Below are 16459 nucleotides of genomic sequence, written 5' to 3'. Positions count from 1 at the left end.
CTCGGGCAGTTGGAAGCTACAGTTTCAAGCCCCAGTGTGCTGATGCCCTGTCGTGCGCTGCATGTGGGCGGGGGGCGGGCAATAATTGCAGGGGACTCTAGAGAGAAACAATTTAAGAGGACAATGGGCCTGGAGTACCTGGAGCTGAAAATACCCCTGGGGCCATGCAGGGGGAGATAAGGGAGATGGGAACAGCATAGGGTGACCAGATGTCCCGTTTTTAAAGGGACAGTCCTGTTTTTTGGGACTTTTTCTTATATAGGCACCTATTACCCCCCCCCCCCACCCCCTGTCCTATTTTTTCTCAGCTGCTATCTGATAACCCTAGAACAGTGTGACATCAAAGTCATCCATGAAACGTTCTCAGAAATCAAGTACAGCCTTTGGCTTCTGGCTCTGCCACAGAGATAGGAGAAAGCTGGGTCACTGAATGAGAGGAACCTGTGGAAGATTTGCTATAGAGGGTGAACTTCTTAATAATGGGTTAATCCCATTGGTCCACATTCATCCATGGAGGTCAAGGGGAGAGGAGGGCTCTTGGCATCTCAGGACCAAGCACTTAGAGGGTGGCAGCCCGGTTCTGAAGAGGATAGTGGTGAGTCCAGCTAGCATGACTCAAGCTCTTTCACATGGTCCTTTCCGGTGTGCATCCTCTCCCCATCACCGCACGCCTGTAACACACTGTTCAAAGACACAGAGAGGAGGGGACACATCCTGAGTGGGTGTAAATCAGCGCAGCTCTATTGACTCATAGACTCTAAAGCCAGAAGGGACCATCGTGATCGTCTAGTCTTAACCTCCTGCACATTGCAGGCCACAGAACCTCACCCACCCACTCCAGTAACGGGCCCCTCACCTCTGGCTGAGTTACTGACATCCTAAAATCGTGATTTAAAGATGTCACGTTCCAGAGAATCCACCATTACACTAGAGACCTGCGCCCCATGCTGCAGAGGAAGGTGAAAAGCTCCCAGTGGAGCTATGCTCCAGTTGAAGATCCGGCCCAAAATGTTAAGGACCCTCTTCCTCCGTGGCAATTTTCAGCACAAAGAAGGTCTGGAAAGGGGCCAGTTTGGCAAGGGAGATGAGCCTTTTCACATATGATATAAATAAGAAGATTTTAACGTACCCGGCCGTCTCTGTTGAGCAGGTGTATAACACGGCACCGCTGCAGCATGTGGTTTTGAAAGAGTTAACCAAGAGCTACTCCCAGCTGTGGTTTTGTGGTCGAAACCATGATCGCCAGAAGCAAATTTTTGTCATGCACAAGGTGTGTTATTAAAACTTGAGTTATGCTCCTGGTGAATGAAAAGTTAAAGCCCTTTATTAAATCCTGGCTGCAAAGCAGAGAAGGGCTAACCGTACTGGCAGCAACGTATATTTTCAAGCAAACCAAGGGGTTTGGTTTTATAAAATTATGTCGTGAGAGATTTGTAAATTAAAAACCCAAATAACTGCAACACAATGCACGGGAAAGGAACTAGAACCATTCCGAGTAAACCCTAGAGTCAGAGCAATGTTCAATCAACATTTATACAGTCTCTCTCTATATTGTGGATCAGGTTCCCAACTGGCATAAATCAGCATAGCTACAGCGTAGTCAACAGAGCTAAGACTCTTTACTGAGGATCTGGTTCTGTATTGTGAGAGCCACTCTTTGCAATTTTGATCATCATCAAAACGATCATCCAAAAAGCACTGAAATGTATATTCTGCACTTGGACCCGATTCAACATAGCACTTAAACACATGCTCAAGTTCTGTTGATTTGCATGGTGCTCATTCCAGGATCAGAGCCTGAAGTCCTTATAGACTGAACAAGGACAATTATGCTCATGGTACACAATTGAAAAAATATTCCCCAATTTGTCTTAATTAGCCAGTGATCAAATTCAGACTAAAACTCCACCTCCAATGCATGATTCTCAATGAGCTCAGAGGTTAAGCTCCATTGGTTGATTATTATTGTTATTTATTTGTATCCTGCTCGTGCCTACGAGTTCCAATTATGGATCAGGACACCATTGCAAACAGACAGTCCCTTATACAATCTCAGTATAAGACAAGAGACAACAGGGGGATACAGACAGGCAGAGAGCACAAGGAAACAATGAGATGACGCTGGTCGACATACTGTTAGTGGCCAAGCTCTTCTTCGTTGTCCTTGTTCTGTCTTTGGCATCCATGATGCCCTGTCTCCAGGAAACAGGTGGTTGAATTGTGTTACACCTAGAACTGGGTGAATCATATTCGTTCAACAGATATATTATTTGAAAAATATCATGACATTCGTTGATTAAATGAAGAAAGATTTTCCCAGCATGGGGGAGACCTGCTCACGGGAGATCCTTGTGCCCCAGCGTGTACGGGCAGCTTTGGGAAACCTTACTAGCTACCAGTTGGGCTTCTGGAAAAGGCCATTCAGGAAGAGATGATGGTAGCCCGAGCCAGGCCAAAGTGTAACTTACCTATGAGGAGAAAAAAGAGAGGGATTGGGGAGGGAATCGAAGGTGGAGGAAGGAAAAGGAAATACAGGAAAGAGGGGAAAGCTGGCGTCCAGAGAGGAAGTAAAAATAGGAAGACAAGGAAGGAAGGAAGGAGGAAAAAGAAAGATACATGGGTAATTGTAGTGTGTGTGTGTGTGAGAGAGAGAGAGAACGCGACACCTGGGGTCAAGTTCCAGCTCTGCCACTGACTTCCTGTGTGACCCTGGACAAGTCACTTAGCCTCTCTGTGCCTTTGCTATTCTTAGTACTGTACTTCTTTAAAATGAAAGCTGAGATTCTCACAAATTCACCTGACTTCAGGAGCTGGTCATGTCTAGGGTGACCAGATGTCCCGATTTTATAGGGACAGTCCTGATATTTGGGGCTTTTTCTTATATAGGTGCCTATTACCCCCAACCCCCATCCCGATTTTTCACCCTTGCTAACTCAAAGTCCTTGAATGCTATGGTGATGAGGGTGGAATAGGAACCTGAATAGAACAGAATGGGGCCTTGATCTCAGTCAGCTATCACAATATAAATAATAAATAAATTAATTACTGTACTAAACCCAGGTCATCTGAAGAGCTGTCAAAAACATTCACTTTTGTGTGAAAGATTGTGAATCCACTTGTGCCAATTCTCATGATGATTATTGTGAGAATATATTTGCTGGGTTTTTTCCCCTTAAAGTCCCAGTTCCTGGAGTCAGGTTAATATGTGAGAATCTCAGTTTTCATTTAAAAAAGAAGTAAGCTTCTAGCCCTCCTGGTTGCAGAGATAAGTTTGAGAACGTGATGCCTAAATGCTCCAAAATGATAATGCCTATAAAAAACACTGAGAACTCCATATTTTTAAAATCTCATGATTTTTAAGCCAATCTTGTGATTTGGGAGGGTTCTCACGATTTTTGAATGTTTGGAGTTGGTAATCATAGAATATCAGGGTTGGAAAGGACCTCAGGAGGTATCTAGTCCAACCCCCTGCTCAAAGCAGGACCAACCCCCAACTAAATCATCCCAGCCAGGGCTTTGTCAAGCCTGACCTTAAAAACCTCTAAGGAAGGAGATTCCACCACCTCCCTAGGGAACCCATTCCAGTGCTTCACCACCCTCCTAGTGAAAAAGTTTTTCCTAATATCCAACCTAAACCTCCCGCACTGCAACTTGAGACCATTACTCCTTGTTCTGTCACCTGCTACCACTGAGAACAGTGTAGATCCATCCTCTTTGGAACCCCCTTTCAGGTAGTTGAAGGCAGCTATCACCCCACCCGCCGCTTATTCTTCTCTTCTGCAGACTAAACAATCCCAGTTCCCTCAGCGTCTCCTCATAAGTCATGTGCTCCAGCCCCCTCATCATTAATACAGAATGTGTGTGTATATTAACATGAGGATCTCTCTGTCTCTCAATCCATCCTTCAGGGCTGTATATTTATCTGTCTATAAAGAATATGAATAAGAGAGAGACAGTCAGCAGAGGTTCAAACCCAGATTTTCAAAAGTGCCTACTGATCTTGGGTGCCCAATTAGAGGTATCTTAAAGGAACCTTATTTTCAAAGGATGAGTGCTCAGCCCCTTCTGAAAATCAGGTGCTTACAAACATCAGTTTGGGCCCTGAAAAACAGGCACGCAAAATCACTGGTCACTTTTGGAAAGCTCACCTTAATTCCTTAACTGTGAGCTATTTCCTTGGTTAAATGTCCTGGACTCTGTCTTATTTCATTGAAGCTTCATTTCTATGGATTTGTAGGGTTCTTTTTTAAATAGAATTATTTATGAAATATCTTCTAGTAGTTACTGTATACAAGGAAATGTCCTTAGCACATGTGACGAGGTGGTGGTTAGTATCAAATAGTAAGCTGTTATAAATAATTAATTATTTCACATGATACACAGGTATTTGGCAGAAATGTTAACGAACCAGCGAGCTTGTTTGGTGGACTCAGATTAGATCGAAAGGGATTTAAAGAACATGCATAGTTTTGTTGTGTTGACTCGGATCAGGTAGTTGGTAACTTGACTGCTTGCTGCTGGTACTGTGTATGGAGCCCTCAGTAATAGTGTTAGCAAGTAAGATGTCCCTGCAGCTCTGTCACTAGGCTATGGAATCGCTCTATATAGCTCCCCTCATGCGAGGAAAAGGAGGAAATGTCTGGTAGGAGTAGGAACTCCTGGGTTCTAGCCCTGGGTCTGCCACTGATTAGTTGGGTGACCTTGGGAAAGTCACTTAACAAGATTCCCCATGGCTGAGTTTCCCTACCTGTGATAATGAGCTAGCTCCTAGGGGTGGAGGGAGAATGGGCCGGAGAAGGGCAAAAGACAAAATGATTCTGAGCTACAAACACACACCCAGCAGGGCTGGGGAGCATGTCCTGCCCTGTCACATTACACAGGTAGGGACTGCTCAGGGGAACGACTTGGATCAGGCCCATCAGCTGTTGTGACTTTACAGCGAAAGGAGGCGTGGGTGGGCCAGCGGGGCGATAGCTAATCTGAGCCTGGGCTTCCGTGGAGCACATCCCATAGCCTGTTTATTCCCTTTGGCTGCCCCCGCAGCAGGGCCCTGCCCTCTTCCCTCCCGCATGCTGGGTGTGCCAGGCCTTTCCTTTGTTAGATCCTGCTCCACTGAAGGCCCATCCCGTGAGGGGCTGAGCGCCTACAGCTCCTGCTGGCACTGTTCACGTTTCTTCACTCGAGATCCCACCTGCCCCTTTCCTTTCTGCCTGCCCCTCCCTTCTTCACTGCCTGATCTCACACGTACACCTGCGCTGTGTCTGGGCCAGTGCGTCCCTGGGGTCAGCTACCCTTCCACACACACACGGCGCCCAGGTCGCCCATTTCCAGGGGCAAGAGGGAAAGGCTGTCTTCTCTGAGAGTCCACATGGGAGCTAGGAGGCAGAGCGGGGAATTTCTAATTGCTGCACTAAACTGCCCCAGTTGGAAACATGCTCTAAGCAGGTTGTGCTGGGGAAGGAAACTCTCTGTGTCAGAAAGTGACACAGCAGTGCTAAGTGCATGCTTGACAACTGTAAAAATACAGGGATAAACTGTCATCATTCGTTTCTACGCGTCTGTTTTAAGTGTCTGTCTCTTTCTGTGTGTGTTTCTTCGTGGCTGCGTGCTTGCCGAAATGCTGGATCGGAGCTTTGCCTCTCGATGTATTTGTTAATTATTCTTTTATCCAAACGCTCATGAGCAGGGATGGAATCAGAGCGGAAGTTCGCCTCCAGCAGCTCTGCACTTCGCTCGTTTCAGAGAGTGCTGTTCTGCTCTGGGGAGGAGCCCGGCTCGCTGGGCCGTGCTCACGGCTGGGTGAAACCTGCATGCCTCCAGAAGCAGGCGTGCTTCGCCGATGCTCTTTATGCTGCCTGCTCTGTAAGCTGCGATGCTGATCCCATCCCAGTCCCCTTGTTGGCGTAGGTTGCTATAGCCTAGACCTTTGAATGGGAGGAACAAGGTTACTCCAGCAAAAGGCCAGCCTTGTGGGGTACAGCATGGCTGAATGGCAGCCCCAGTGTGAATAATCTGGCATATGGCTAGACCCAGATCTCTGTGCTGGAGCTTTGGATGCTCACCACTGGCTGCTGTGGGTGCTCAGTTCCTGCTTGTGTACTGTACAGTCATGAGCGTCTGCCGTGACCCGTTTTTATGCAGCGGCTCTAACAGGCTACCAGGGTGCGGACAGAAAGACAGACAACGGGGAGGGTTTTTTCCCCACTTGGCTGCTTGTTCCATCTCGCCCCCTTTGGGCATATCTTCCTGTCTCAGCATAGCCCCCGGTGTGTGCTCACGGTCAGAGGGCCGGCATTGGGATAGTACCGGGAAATAAAAGGGGGAAGGTGGAGCTGTCCCTGAGTGGGATGGGGCAGGGGGTCACTCGGTGGCAGACTCTAAACGCTTTGGAAACAAAGAGACTGCACAAAAATCAGGCACTGCTTTGCTCAGCCGGGACAGCTCTCTGCACACACCGGGAGAGACGCCCTCCGGCCCGTGTGTTTGTTTCGATAGCTGATCCCTTTTAGTCTGAGGGCCACACAAAGGCAGCTGCTTGTAAAAGGAAAGTTTGTTTTACCAAACAGAAAGAAGCCCGTTTGCACTGGGCTCAGCTTTAGCTTGACAAATGCAACAAGGAGGGTGTGGGCCTTCGAGGGTGGTGGTTGGAGTGGATCTGGATCCAAAGTTCATGGGGGTTTGGCTCTGGGGTTTTGAATCAAGCTCATCTCTTGCCTGCACCCAGATCTACAGAGGTTGTGGTGCAGGGCTGGAGACAGCCATAGGAACCGCAGCAGCAGGGCATGCTGGTATATTGCAGTCAAGCGCACCAAAAGGCAGAAAAGTGACCCTAAAAATGGCACCTGCTCCCTGGATGACACATCTGCTTCTCTCCTAGCCCAAGTCCGTGGTTTTATATATGAGGCCATCTGTACATTGCAGTTTTGTCAGCATAGCTATAGTGGTCAAGGGTGTGGAAAAAACAGTCCCTAGCCAAAATAGTGATGTGCTGGCAAAAACCCCAGTGTAGGTGCAACTATGCTGACAGAAGAGTGCTTCCGCTGGGATAGCTAATTTCATCTGGGGAGGGGGTGTTGCTCCTTCTGTCCACTATGCTGCATCTACACTCAGGGTCTCTGCTGGTGTAGCTATATGGGCAACGCATTTGCAGTGTAGACAAGATTTTAGTTAACCCTGCTGATCCCTCCCCACCCCCACACAGCTGGGAGAGCGAGCTGGATTCCGTTCTGCCTGACGCATCATCCACAGAACTGTCAGGCGAATTCTGACTGCAGAACCTTTTCAAAGGAGGGTAAGAGCTGGAAGGATCTCTGCTGTTTCAGATCCAAGGTTTACTTTGTATCAGCGATGGTTAGAAAAATCAGCTTTGGATTATACTGTTACGCCTTTGGACCTGAGTGTCTGGCCAAAATTCAGCGACCTTTGGGTTGTTTCTGTAAGGAGGAGAAATTCATGATGGAGTCAGGTGTCTTCAGTGCAGTCCTTTTTAATTACAAAGAATGTACTAAGTCCTGCTTCCCTGAACAAAGGAGGAGCCAAACAACTGGAGAGAGTTTCCTTGCTCACAATTCCAAGCCCTTTCCAGCCAGCACTTAACCCAAAAGCTCTGTCTCTCACTAGGCTTTTCTCAGGGCCATGCTTGTTCTGGCTGTATCCTTGGCTTTCTTAGCCGCTTCTTGCTCTGGGTATGTTTACGCTGGCGTTGAGAGACAACGGACCTTTGCTAGCTCTGCTCAAGCTAGTGAACTAAAAATAGTAGAGTAGCTGCGGCAGCGTGGCACAGCTGCCTGAGCACAACCTCGTCTAAGATCTTATGTGTGTCCTCGGCTAGCCCATACTGCTGTGGCCACGCTGCTTTCTGTAGCAGGCTAGTTTGAGCACAGTGTCTGTGCGTACGTCTGACTGATCTGGGAATTGCACACCCAGCTGCCGTGTAGACGTACCCTCAGTCTGTTCTGGTGCTTCTGCCTCTGTCTCTCTGTCTGTCTGACACACACACACGCCCCTGCCACAGCAGTAAGCCATTATCAGCCTTAAGCCAACATGGGCCAGTTGCTGCCAAGGTTTCCATGCTGGTCCAGACTTTGGTGGTTTCCATTGTTTCAGTTCTCAGTAAACAAAGGGCATTGAATGCAGGCTTTTAGTACCAGCACCGCTCAGCCATAACCATGTCAGCGCCACGCCTCCGATCTGGAAAGCAAATGAGAGAGAAGAAATATGGGCCCCAGAAATGTCCTTGTTGGCCGGATCCTCGACTGGTGTAAACCACTGTTGTGCCACTGATGCGTGGTAACATTTTCAAAAGTCGCCCTTTTTAGCATGCTGAGAGGAAGACTCCCCACCCAGCAAGACGGAACCGTTAGCCCCTGACTCTCCACAGGCAGTGTACGATGTGGTGTGTCAACGGTTTATTGTAATTTGGCCTTAATAGAGAGGTTTTTTTTAAAAATGAAAGTGACTTTCACCTCTGAGTACCTGTCACTTTAAAAATGGGGCTTAGGCTCCTCAGGCATTTTTGGAACTTTTCCCTGTCGTAGACGAGAGCTGGGCACAAGCTGCAGAGATTGCGGAATCTAGTTCCCCCTCTGCCTTGCTCCTTGGAGGGCAAAGCAGGTGTAAAAATGGTACCACTCTGATTCAGTGGCATTGTACACCTGCTGTGAAATCCCTTTGCACAGGCGTTCGTGGCGGGCGGCGCAGAGGAGACAAAGGATCTGGATCCAGATGAGAATGTTTTCCCAAAGTGTGAGAGGGTTTGGATCTGGGGTACTGGTTCCAAACCATTTCTCATTTTAACAGAGGTGCTTTTCTAACCTCCTCTGCGCCTTGCTGTTTTGTCTTTCCACGGTGCGTTTCTTTCTACTCATCCCAAGCGATAGGAATTGAGTCTCACCCCCCAGAGTAGTGCTGACTGTTCTTCCTTGAGCAGATTGGGTTGAGAATGGGTGAGGATTCCTGCCCAGACAGGATTGAACAGCCCCGGCGACAGCCGTGAAATCTGAGTCATCCCGGGCTCCTCTCCTTAGAGACAGGCGGAGCAGCACTGAAGGGGAGGGAAGGCTGCGTGAGAACTGCCAGAGACAACGAAACTCGCCAAACACCTGGTGCAGTTTCACGTACCGAGTGAAACCAAGGTTAGAGCATCAGCCCAGCCGGCGAAGGCGAGGAAATGAAGGGCAAACGCAGCATCTCCGTTATACCAGCAGCTGGGCAGGTGGGGGCCGCAAAAATAGGGAAATATGGGGCCAGCGTGTTATATGAGTAAAGAGCAGAACAGGCAGCTGCTTCTCCCAGTATGGTTCTGTCCAGGGCTGTTCTGGGGGAAACTGGGCACCGCTAGATTGTTACAGCCGCAGCTCCGCTGGGGGAAAGTTAGGCCCACGTCCTCAGCGGCATTTAGGCACCTAACCTGAAAAGGCCTGTGTACCATCTTCAGCAGCGCTCCCACTGGTGGAGCTGCAGCAGTGGGAGGTTAGTGCCTCCATGGCCTCTGAAACCATCCTGTTCTTCCTGCAATCCCAGAGCTGGGCTGCCAGACAGGATGGAGCAAAAGGCAGCAACGCTAATTCAGGCCAAATGCTGCCCTTGGATGCAGGCCCGCAGGTCCGGTTACCTTCTCCGAAACAGCCATTGAGCATGTGGCCCGTAGGGGGAAGAGTTCTCTCAGGACACCTGTGTGATTTCCTGCATCGCAGAACCAAAGGGAGCCGAAAAGACTCGTTGTTAATAATAAGCTATGTAGTGCCTACGGGTCCGGCTGGGTTGGTCACGCCTAGGGCTGTGAAAATGGGCTCCTGAAGCCTGCACCAGTGGGTAGCAGCCCCCTTCGGCTAGCACAAGAGCCCTTTGAATAAGCCAGTGGTTTTTAACTTGTGGTCTGCGGAGACCTGAGGGTCCGCAAACTGTGCCTAAGACTTCCAAAGGGCTCCGCGCCTCCATTCGAAATTTCTATGGGTCCGCAGATGACAAAGGGTTGAAAACCATTAGAATAAGCAAGAGTGGGGCTTGCAGGTGCAGATGGGGCATGAGAACAAAGCTGGAAACTTGTTTGCAAATGAATCACCAATGTCTCACTGAAGGTCAAACCCTAGGACTCAAGGACTGACAGAAGGCCCGTGGGCCCGATAGAGGGGTCAAATCAGCAGTGAGTAGTGCTGGTTGAGAAACGTCTTTTCCCCCGGAAGTTTCACCCAGAATGAGATTCCAGCTGAATTTTCCTATTAACTAACTTTTTCATTGCAAAACCGACAATCCAAAAATGTCCCAGTTCTCAGCAGCTGAAAACTGTGTTTTTTAAAAAAAGCTGGGGAGGGGAGGTTGGTGGTTGTTTTTTTCAGTCCCCTACCCCCAATTTAATAGAAAATGGCTATTTCCCATGGAATTTTGATGTTAAAATATAAAGCAATTTATTGTCAACAACAACAAAATGTTTTAAATGAAAAATGTCAACCAGCTGTAGTGGTGATGTCATGGAGGGGTGGATTGTCAGCATGTCAGGGGTATGATCAACAGTTCCTGTGGGGTAAAATGCCCCACTGGACCCAGCAGGTGCTGCAAGCTGGGTCTGCTACTCATCCCATCCCCTCTGAGTGGTTGCAGCCCAGCTGAGCAGAATGCACAGGGACAACTAGACATTTTTGGCTCTGATCTACTGAATAATACCATGGGTTGCAAGAGGAAAGGAAAGGTGCCCAAGGTGTGTATTTCACAGCAAGGTAATTGTGTGTCTGAGAGTCTCTTGAGGCAGAATTTAGAGAGCTGGGGAAATTGAAAGCGCAGAACACAGACGGGGCACTATTCAGTGTACGTAAAGGAAGCACAATTGGGCCGGTGGAATTTCCTCCCTGGAACTGGAATTCTGTTGATCATATCAAAAATGATTTTAAAAGAGTATGTTAGAACTGACTTTAAAGTTTACAAAGTCAGGAAACCATGAGGGGGATTTGGATTCATCCCGTCGGACCGCGTGGCGCGGCTCCCCAGGGATCATTTCTCCTCCTCGCGGACCCCCGTTGCCGCAACACGAATAGTGAAAAACAACGAGCTCGCAATGTCACGTTACCCTTGTGCACTGAGTAAAAGGAAGTGAGTGCGAAGCAGCCCGTGTGCCACCCCGCACAGGCACAGGACGTGCCCTGGGTGGGGATGTCCGGGTGGCAGCATGCTCTAGCGGTCAGAGCGTTAGCAAAGGCTGCTCCACTGTGCTGCCATTCTCTTGCTGGGGCTGAGGCATCTGTTTGTGGCCAACAGGATGGCTGCAGCAGAAGGTGCCTGCCTGGCTTCCCTTCATAGCTCCTGTCAGGACAGGCCATGGCCCTAACAGTGCACAAAACGCAGCCACAGATGGGCTTTCCAGAGCAGCCGAGGGGAGTAGGCGTCCGCCGCCCACTGAGTTCCAGTGGCTCCTTTGAGAATCCCAGCCCACGTTTGTTCTGTGCCCGTTGAAAGGAGCGATGGGACACGTCCTGGCCGGGACTGGTTGCCTTCAGCTCCACCTCGCTGGCTCAGTTTCAGGTCCATGTGCTTCCTGAAGAACGACAGCATGAGCTTCCCGAAATTCCCCTACACCAGTGAAGACGAAGCCTGGAAAAGCTACCTGGAGAACCCCCTGACAGCCGCCACTAAGGCCATGATGAGGGTGAACGGAGACGACGACAGCGTAGCTGCCCTGAGCCTCCTCTATGACTACTACATGGTACGTTCCTAGTGGGCACCGTGTGCCCTCAGTTAGCCTCATAGGCACCACCATGTCGTTTTCCCCGGGGGTGCTCCACCCCCACTCCGCCCCTTCCCCCAAGGCCCCGCCCATGCCCTGCCCTTCACCCCGCCCCTTTTTCAAGGCCCCACCCTTCGCTCCGCCTCTTCCTGCCCCCTCCCCCAGGCCTCCGCCTACCGCTCACTGCTCTCCACCATCCTCCAAACTCCTCCCCGAGCCCCCGATCAGCTGTTTGCTGTTGCTCATGATTAGCTGATCGGGGTGCCACCAAATAGCTGATTGGCAGCACCACCAAACAGCTGTGGCTGGTGGGTGCTGCATTTTTTTTTTCCGTGGGTGCTCCAGGCCCGGAGCAGTCACGGAGCCAGCGCCTATGGTTAGCCTGTTACTCTGCAGCCTGGGGGAGGCTGCACATGTGCTCAGTGATTTATCTGAAGCACCTTACAACGGCGCATTGCACGGCGCGCTGTGTAGCCGCCCTTGATCCCGGCAGCAAAATAAAACCACCTCCAGCGAGGGGTGGTAGCTTCTTCGCTAGGAGTGCAGTTCCTGGACACGTGTGTTTTTTCACACCCCTGAGCGACAAAAGTTTTAACGACATAAGTGCCAGTGTAGACAAAGCCCTTAGGTCCTTCACATGGCTCCCCATTACCAGAGTATCTGAGAACCTCACAACTGTGAACATCTGGATCCACACAACACCCTTGAGAGGTGGGGCACTGCTTTAGGGTAGAGAAGGGAAAATGAGGCACAAGTCACACACAGTTCAGTAGAGGAGGGAAGCAAATTTGAGACTCCTGAGTCCCAGTCTAGGGCCTTAGCCACTAGATTATACTTCTTATAGCCAGGGTTTATTTTGCCTCTGCGTTCCATATGTAAATCTGTGGCAGTGAGGGAGCCATTGCTTTGCCCTTTTGCAGGTCCCAAAGGAGAAGAGGATCCTTCCACCTGGTATGATGGGACGCAATGAACTGGGAAAAAGGTTAGACCGAGTCCTGCTCTCTCTTGCTGTCTGTCTGCTGCTGGCATGCATGATGGATCTGTTAGCTTGCATAAAACAGACTTCAAAGCACAGCATTATTACCAACAACAGTGGAGGCTATTAACAGAGAGACACACATTAAAATTCCTTCGGCCAGGTCCTCGGTGTGTGTAAATGGATCTCTGCTGATTCACACCAGCTGGGGATCTGCTCCACTGAAGTCAGTGGGGATATGCTGATTTACACCAACAGGATTCAATGGAACTAGGCTGACTAACACCAGCCGAGGGTCTGTTCTTTTGTGTCCCTCCTTGTGACACTGGGCCAGGGCAGAGGGACTATGTATATGTTGCTGGGCTGGAATCACAGAGTTGGCGCGGCCTCATTGACTTGATAAAAGTTTTCCGTTTCAACTGCTTCCAGTTTGCCCAGCGTTCTCTGATGTCCTCGTAGGCTTCAAGGCTGTTCGGAGAATTCACTGAGACAGTAATGGCCCATTAGGCTCGGGGAAGTCAGTGCCCCTTGCTGGACGCTGTGTACCTTGGCAATCTGCTCTGCATAACTATTTTTGAAGCACTTGCCCTACAATGGGCAGTTGTATGACACTTTATTCCTTCCTGGCGGCTAAGTCCTGGCGGCTAAGTCCTTCTGCTCTCCCAGCCCGGCGGATGGGCTGTGTGCATTATTTTCAGTGGTGCTCTCTGTAGGAACTGGGTACATGTATAGTTTTTAATAATGGCAACAGAGCTGCATGTGCTAATGCAGGGCCAGACCCTGAGCTGCGGTAAAACGGTGCTGCACCTTTGACTTCAGTGGAGCTAAGAGTTCTGCAGTAGCTGAGGATCTGGCCCCCAAGTGGATTTGGTGGCTGGGCTGCTTTCAGCATTTCAGACCTGTTGGTTATTTAACTATTTGCTCTCCAGCTGGGGTTCGGGCTCCCTGCTGACCTGTCACAAAGGGGTGACACTCCCCTCCCCTCACTAGCAGAGGAGGTAGGGGAAGAGTTAGTTTTCAGGGACATTTACTGGTTCTCTGAGCACTGACATACTCAACACAGGTGTGAGGCGCCATTGTGTGTTCCGTGGATCCCTGAAATAGAAGTTCGTGAAGCAAAGAGGATGGCAGCTGCTGCTCCTCCTTCGCTTCCTTGGGGACAGCTGGGGCTGCCAAGAGGAGCGTGGGTTACTAGCACGGGGGGGGTGTTTGTTCTTCTCGGTATGGAAACAGAAACGGGGGTGATAATTTATCACCACCAGCTAGGCCAGGGCTGCAGACCTGGCAATATCAGACTGCGGCCCAGAGGAGGACAGGATTCTGTCCGGTAGAAGTGCTTTTTGCGAGGTAGCCTAGGGTAGCTGCATTTTATTCTTCTGCAAGAAAAAAAAAATCTTTTCTGGCCCAACAGCACTGTGGAGTCTTCAGCTTTGCTTTATTCCCAGGCTCTGTCCCTTTTGCCCCTGCTTTGAAGTTTGCCCCTATCTATCTCACTTCAGTGTTGCCAGCTCTCATGATTTTATCCAGAGTCTCACAATGCTGGGGGCGTTTCTCAAAGCTCTGGCTCCTGGAGTCATGTGAATATGTATGAGAACCTCAGCTTTCTTTTTAAAACATTAAGTAAGTTTCCAGCCCTGGTGTTTGCAGAGGAGCACCTGAATATGCAAACCCTAAAGGCTCAAAACCCAGAAATCAAATAAAACCACCAATTTTTTTTAAAATCTCATGATTTTTAAGCCATTCTCACGAGGCTGACTCACGATTTCTGAATGCTTGGGGTTGGCCCTGCTGCACTGTTGTCAATATTTAATGTCCCAAGCAGAGATGAGCTGATCTAAAACCCAGGCATGTCTCTAAGCACCAACTATTGCTGCTAAAAGCTTATCCTCAGACTTCCTATGAACCTTGTAATCCTGCGAGGGGCTGAGCGCCCCCAGTGGCCGTTGATGCCATTGGGAATTGAGGGGGGGACTCTGCACCTTGCAGGATTGCAGCTACAGGCAAAGGGATGAGGCCAAGGGGTCCCTTATTTAGGGCTCTCTGGGTTGGCTGTACTGGGATTCCTGGTGTCCTCTACCCCCCAATATACAGCTTGCTTCTTCATCTCAGTCTAGCTCTGCAAGCCCACGGCTCAGTGACTCCTGTCCCTGTTTCTGATGGGATCCTTTCTCCCTAGGAACTGTCACGGAATGGAGTATGACCCCGAGATCTCATCCTTCGAGGGCTCTGCCCACCTCATGAAGCTCCTGGCCGAAAACGCTTCTGGGACCCAAGAATATTCCGACCTGCCCAAGAAAAATGGCTTGAGTCTAGAGGGTGTCCCCGTGCCCCTCAAGCCGGCCATCCTGCTGCCCAGCACCAGCAAGCTGGAGCCCTCCCCCGAAAACTACGCCATCGCCTCGGGGGATGTGTACGACAATGGCTCGCTGAGCTCCCTCTTCGAAACCATCCATGTGGTGCCGCAGCAGCAGAGGTGGCAGCCAGACAGCACTTTCAAAGATGATCCGCAGGAGGTCAGGCGCTGTTGTGGGCAGTGTGGTCTAGTGGCTAGTGTACCAGACTGGGACTCGGGAGACTGGGTTCTGGTCCTGGCTGTACTACTGGCCTGTTGGGTGACCCAGTGGCATTGATATAGTGGGGGTTAGCTTAATATGGAGATACACCTATCTCATAGAACTGGAAGGGACCTTGAAAGGTCATCGAGTCCAGTTCCCTGCCTTCACAGCAGAGCCAAGTACTGTCCCTGTCAGATTTTTGCCCCAGATCCCTAAATGGCCCCCTTAAGGATTGAACTGACAACCCTCAGTTTAGCAGGCCAGGGCGCAAACCACTGAGCTGGTGCTGAAAGCAATTGAACAAATCTCTAACCCCTGTGTCGGATAGAAACCACTTCAAGCCAAGGGGTGCTGCTGCACTCCAGCACCTCTAGGGTGACCTTCACCGCTCTGTGCCTCAGTTTCCCCATCTGTAAAATGGGGATACTGTCCTCCTTTGTAAAGCCCTTTGAGATCTGCTGTTGAGATGCTTATCATCATCATCTAGGCAGCTGCCAATGAGTGAGACACTGCCTCCTGCTGCAATATGCATCCACATGGAACAAATCCCATGCAGTCAGGTGGGATGTGGCTCCAGTTTAGAAGCAGGGCCAAATTCAGACGGGGCACAGATCCCATTGGAGTCTTTGGGTCAAATGCAGCAGTGACTTAACCGGTGGAGTAAGTGATGCACCTGGCATATCCGGGAGTGTGATTTGCACAGCATTGGCGTGCGAGGGGTGTATGAAACAAGTGTGATTGACACACTGAGGGGTGTGGAGCAACATCCAGGTGGGTGTGATAAGAAGAATGGGTGAAGGGGCTTCTTAACCTTCCACCTGCCTGTTTGCTCTGCTACGCCCTTCCGCCTCGAGGTGTGTACGTTACTCATTGTGCATGGAAGGCCTGATCAGAGAACACTGCATTGCATAAGCGCTCACACCCATGTCCTTAGCAACTTCCGCTCATGTTTCATACACCACCATTTGCATCTCTGCTGAAGTTGTCAGTAGCATGTCACTCGTGATGGCTCAGGATTTGACCTGAAAGAGTCCAACTCTCTGTGGCTGACACACCACAAATAGTCATGCCCTGCTTTCTGGGAAAAGCGTTAACCGTGGGCTAGTTAGAGGCATCCTGGTTTGCCTCAATTGGAAAATGTCCCCACCTGAGAGGTGGACTTCAGTGCAGTGTCTCTAATTCTGGGCCTGATCATGCAGTCCTTACCTACTG

General features: G+C 49.9%; 1 protein-coding gene across 9 annotated transcripts in view; it reads left to right on the top strand.

Annotated features, from left to right (window-relative positions):
- The window catches only part of GRHL3 (grainyhead like transcription factor 3), an 82748-nt gene that overhangs the window by 40573 nt on the left and 25716 nt on the right, over positions 1-16459 (top strand). For 8 of the 9 annotated variants that reach the window (XM_039511745.1, XM_039511742.1, XM_039511744.1 and 5 more), the window contains 3 exons: positions 11509-11695; positions 12637-12698; positions 14869-15205. In XM_039511745.1, the coding sequence (XP_039367679.1) occupies positions 11509-11695; positions 12637-12698; positions 14869-15205 (586 nt within the window). The remainder of the gene's footprint in view (positions 1-11508; positions 11696-12636; positions 12699-14868; positions 15206-16459) is intronic. The other variant, XM_039511749.1, reaches the window with a different exon arrangement.

This window comes from Mauremys reevesii, linkage group 23, assembly GCF_016161935.1.
Source record: "Mauremys reevesii isolate NIE-2019 linkage group 23, ASM1616193v1, whole genome shotgun sequence".
In the NCBI taxonomy this organism is placed as follows: domain Eukaryota; kingdom Metazoa; phylum Chordata; order Testudines; family Geoemydidae; genus Mauremys; species Mauremys reevesii.
Note: the sequence above shows the minus strand (reverse complement) of the source record. Positions and strands in the feature narration are given on the sequence as shown.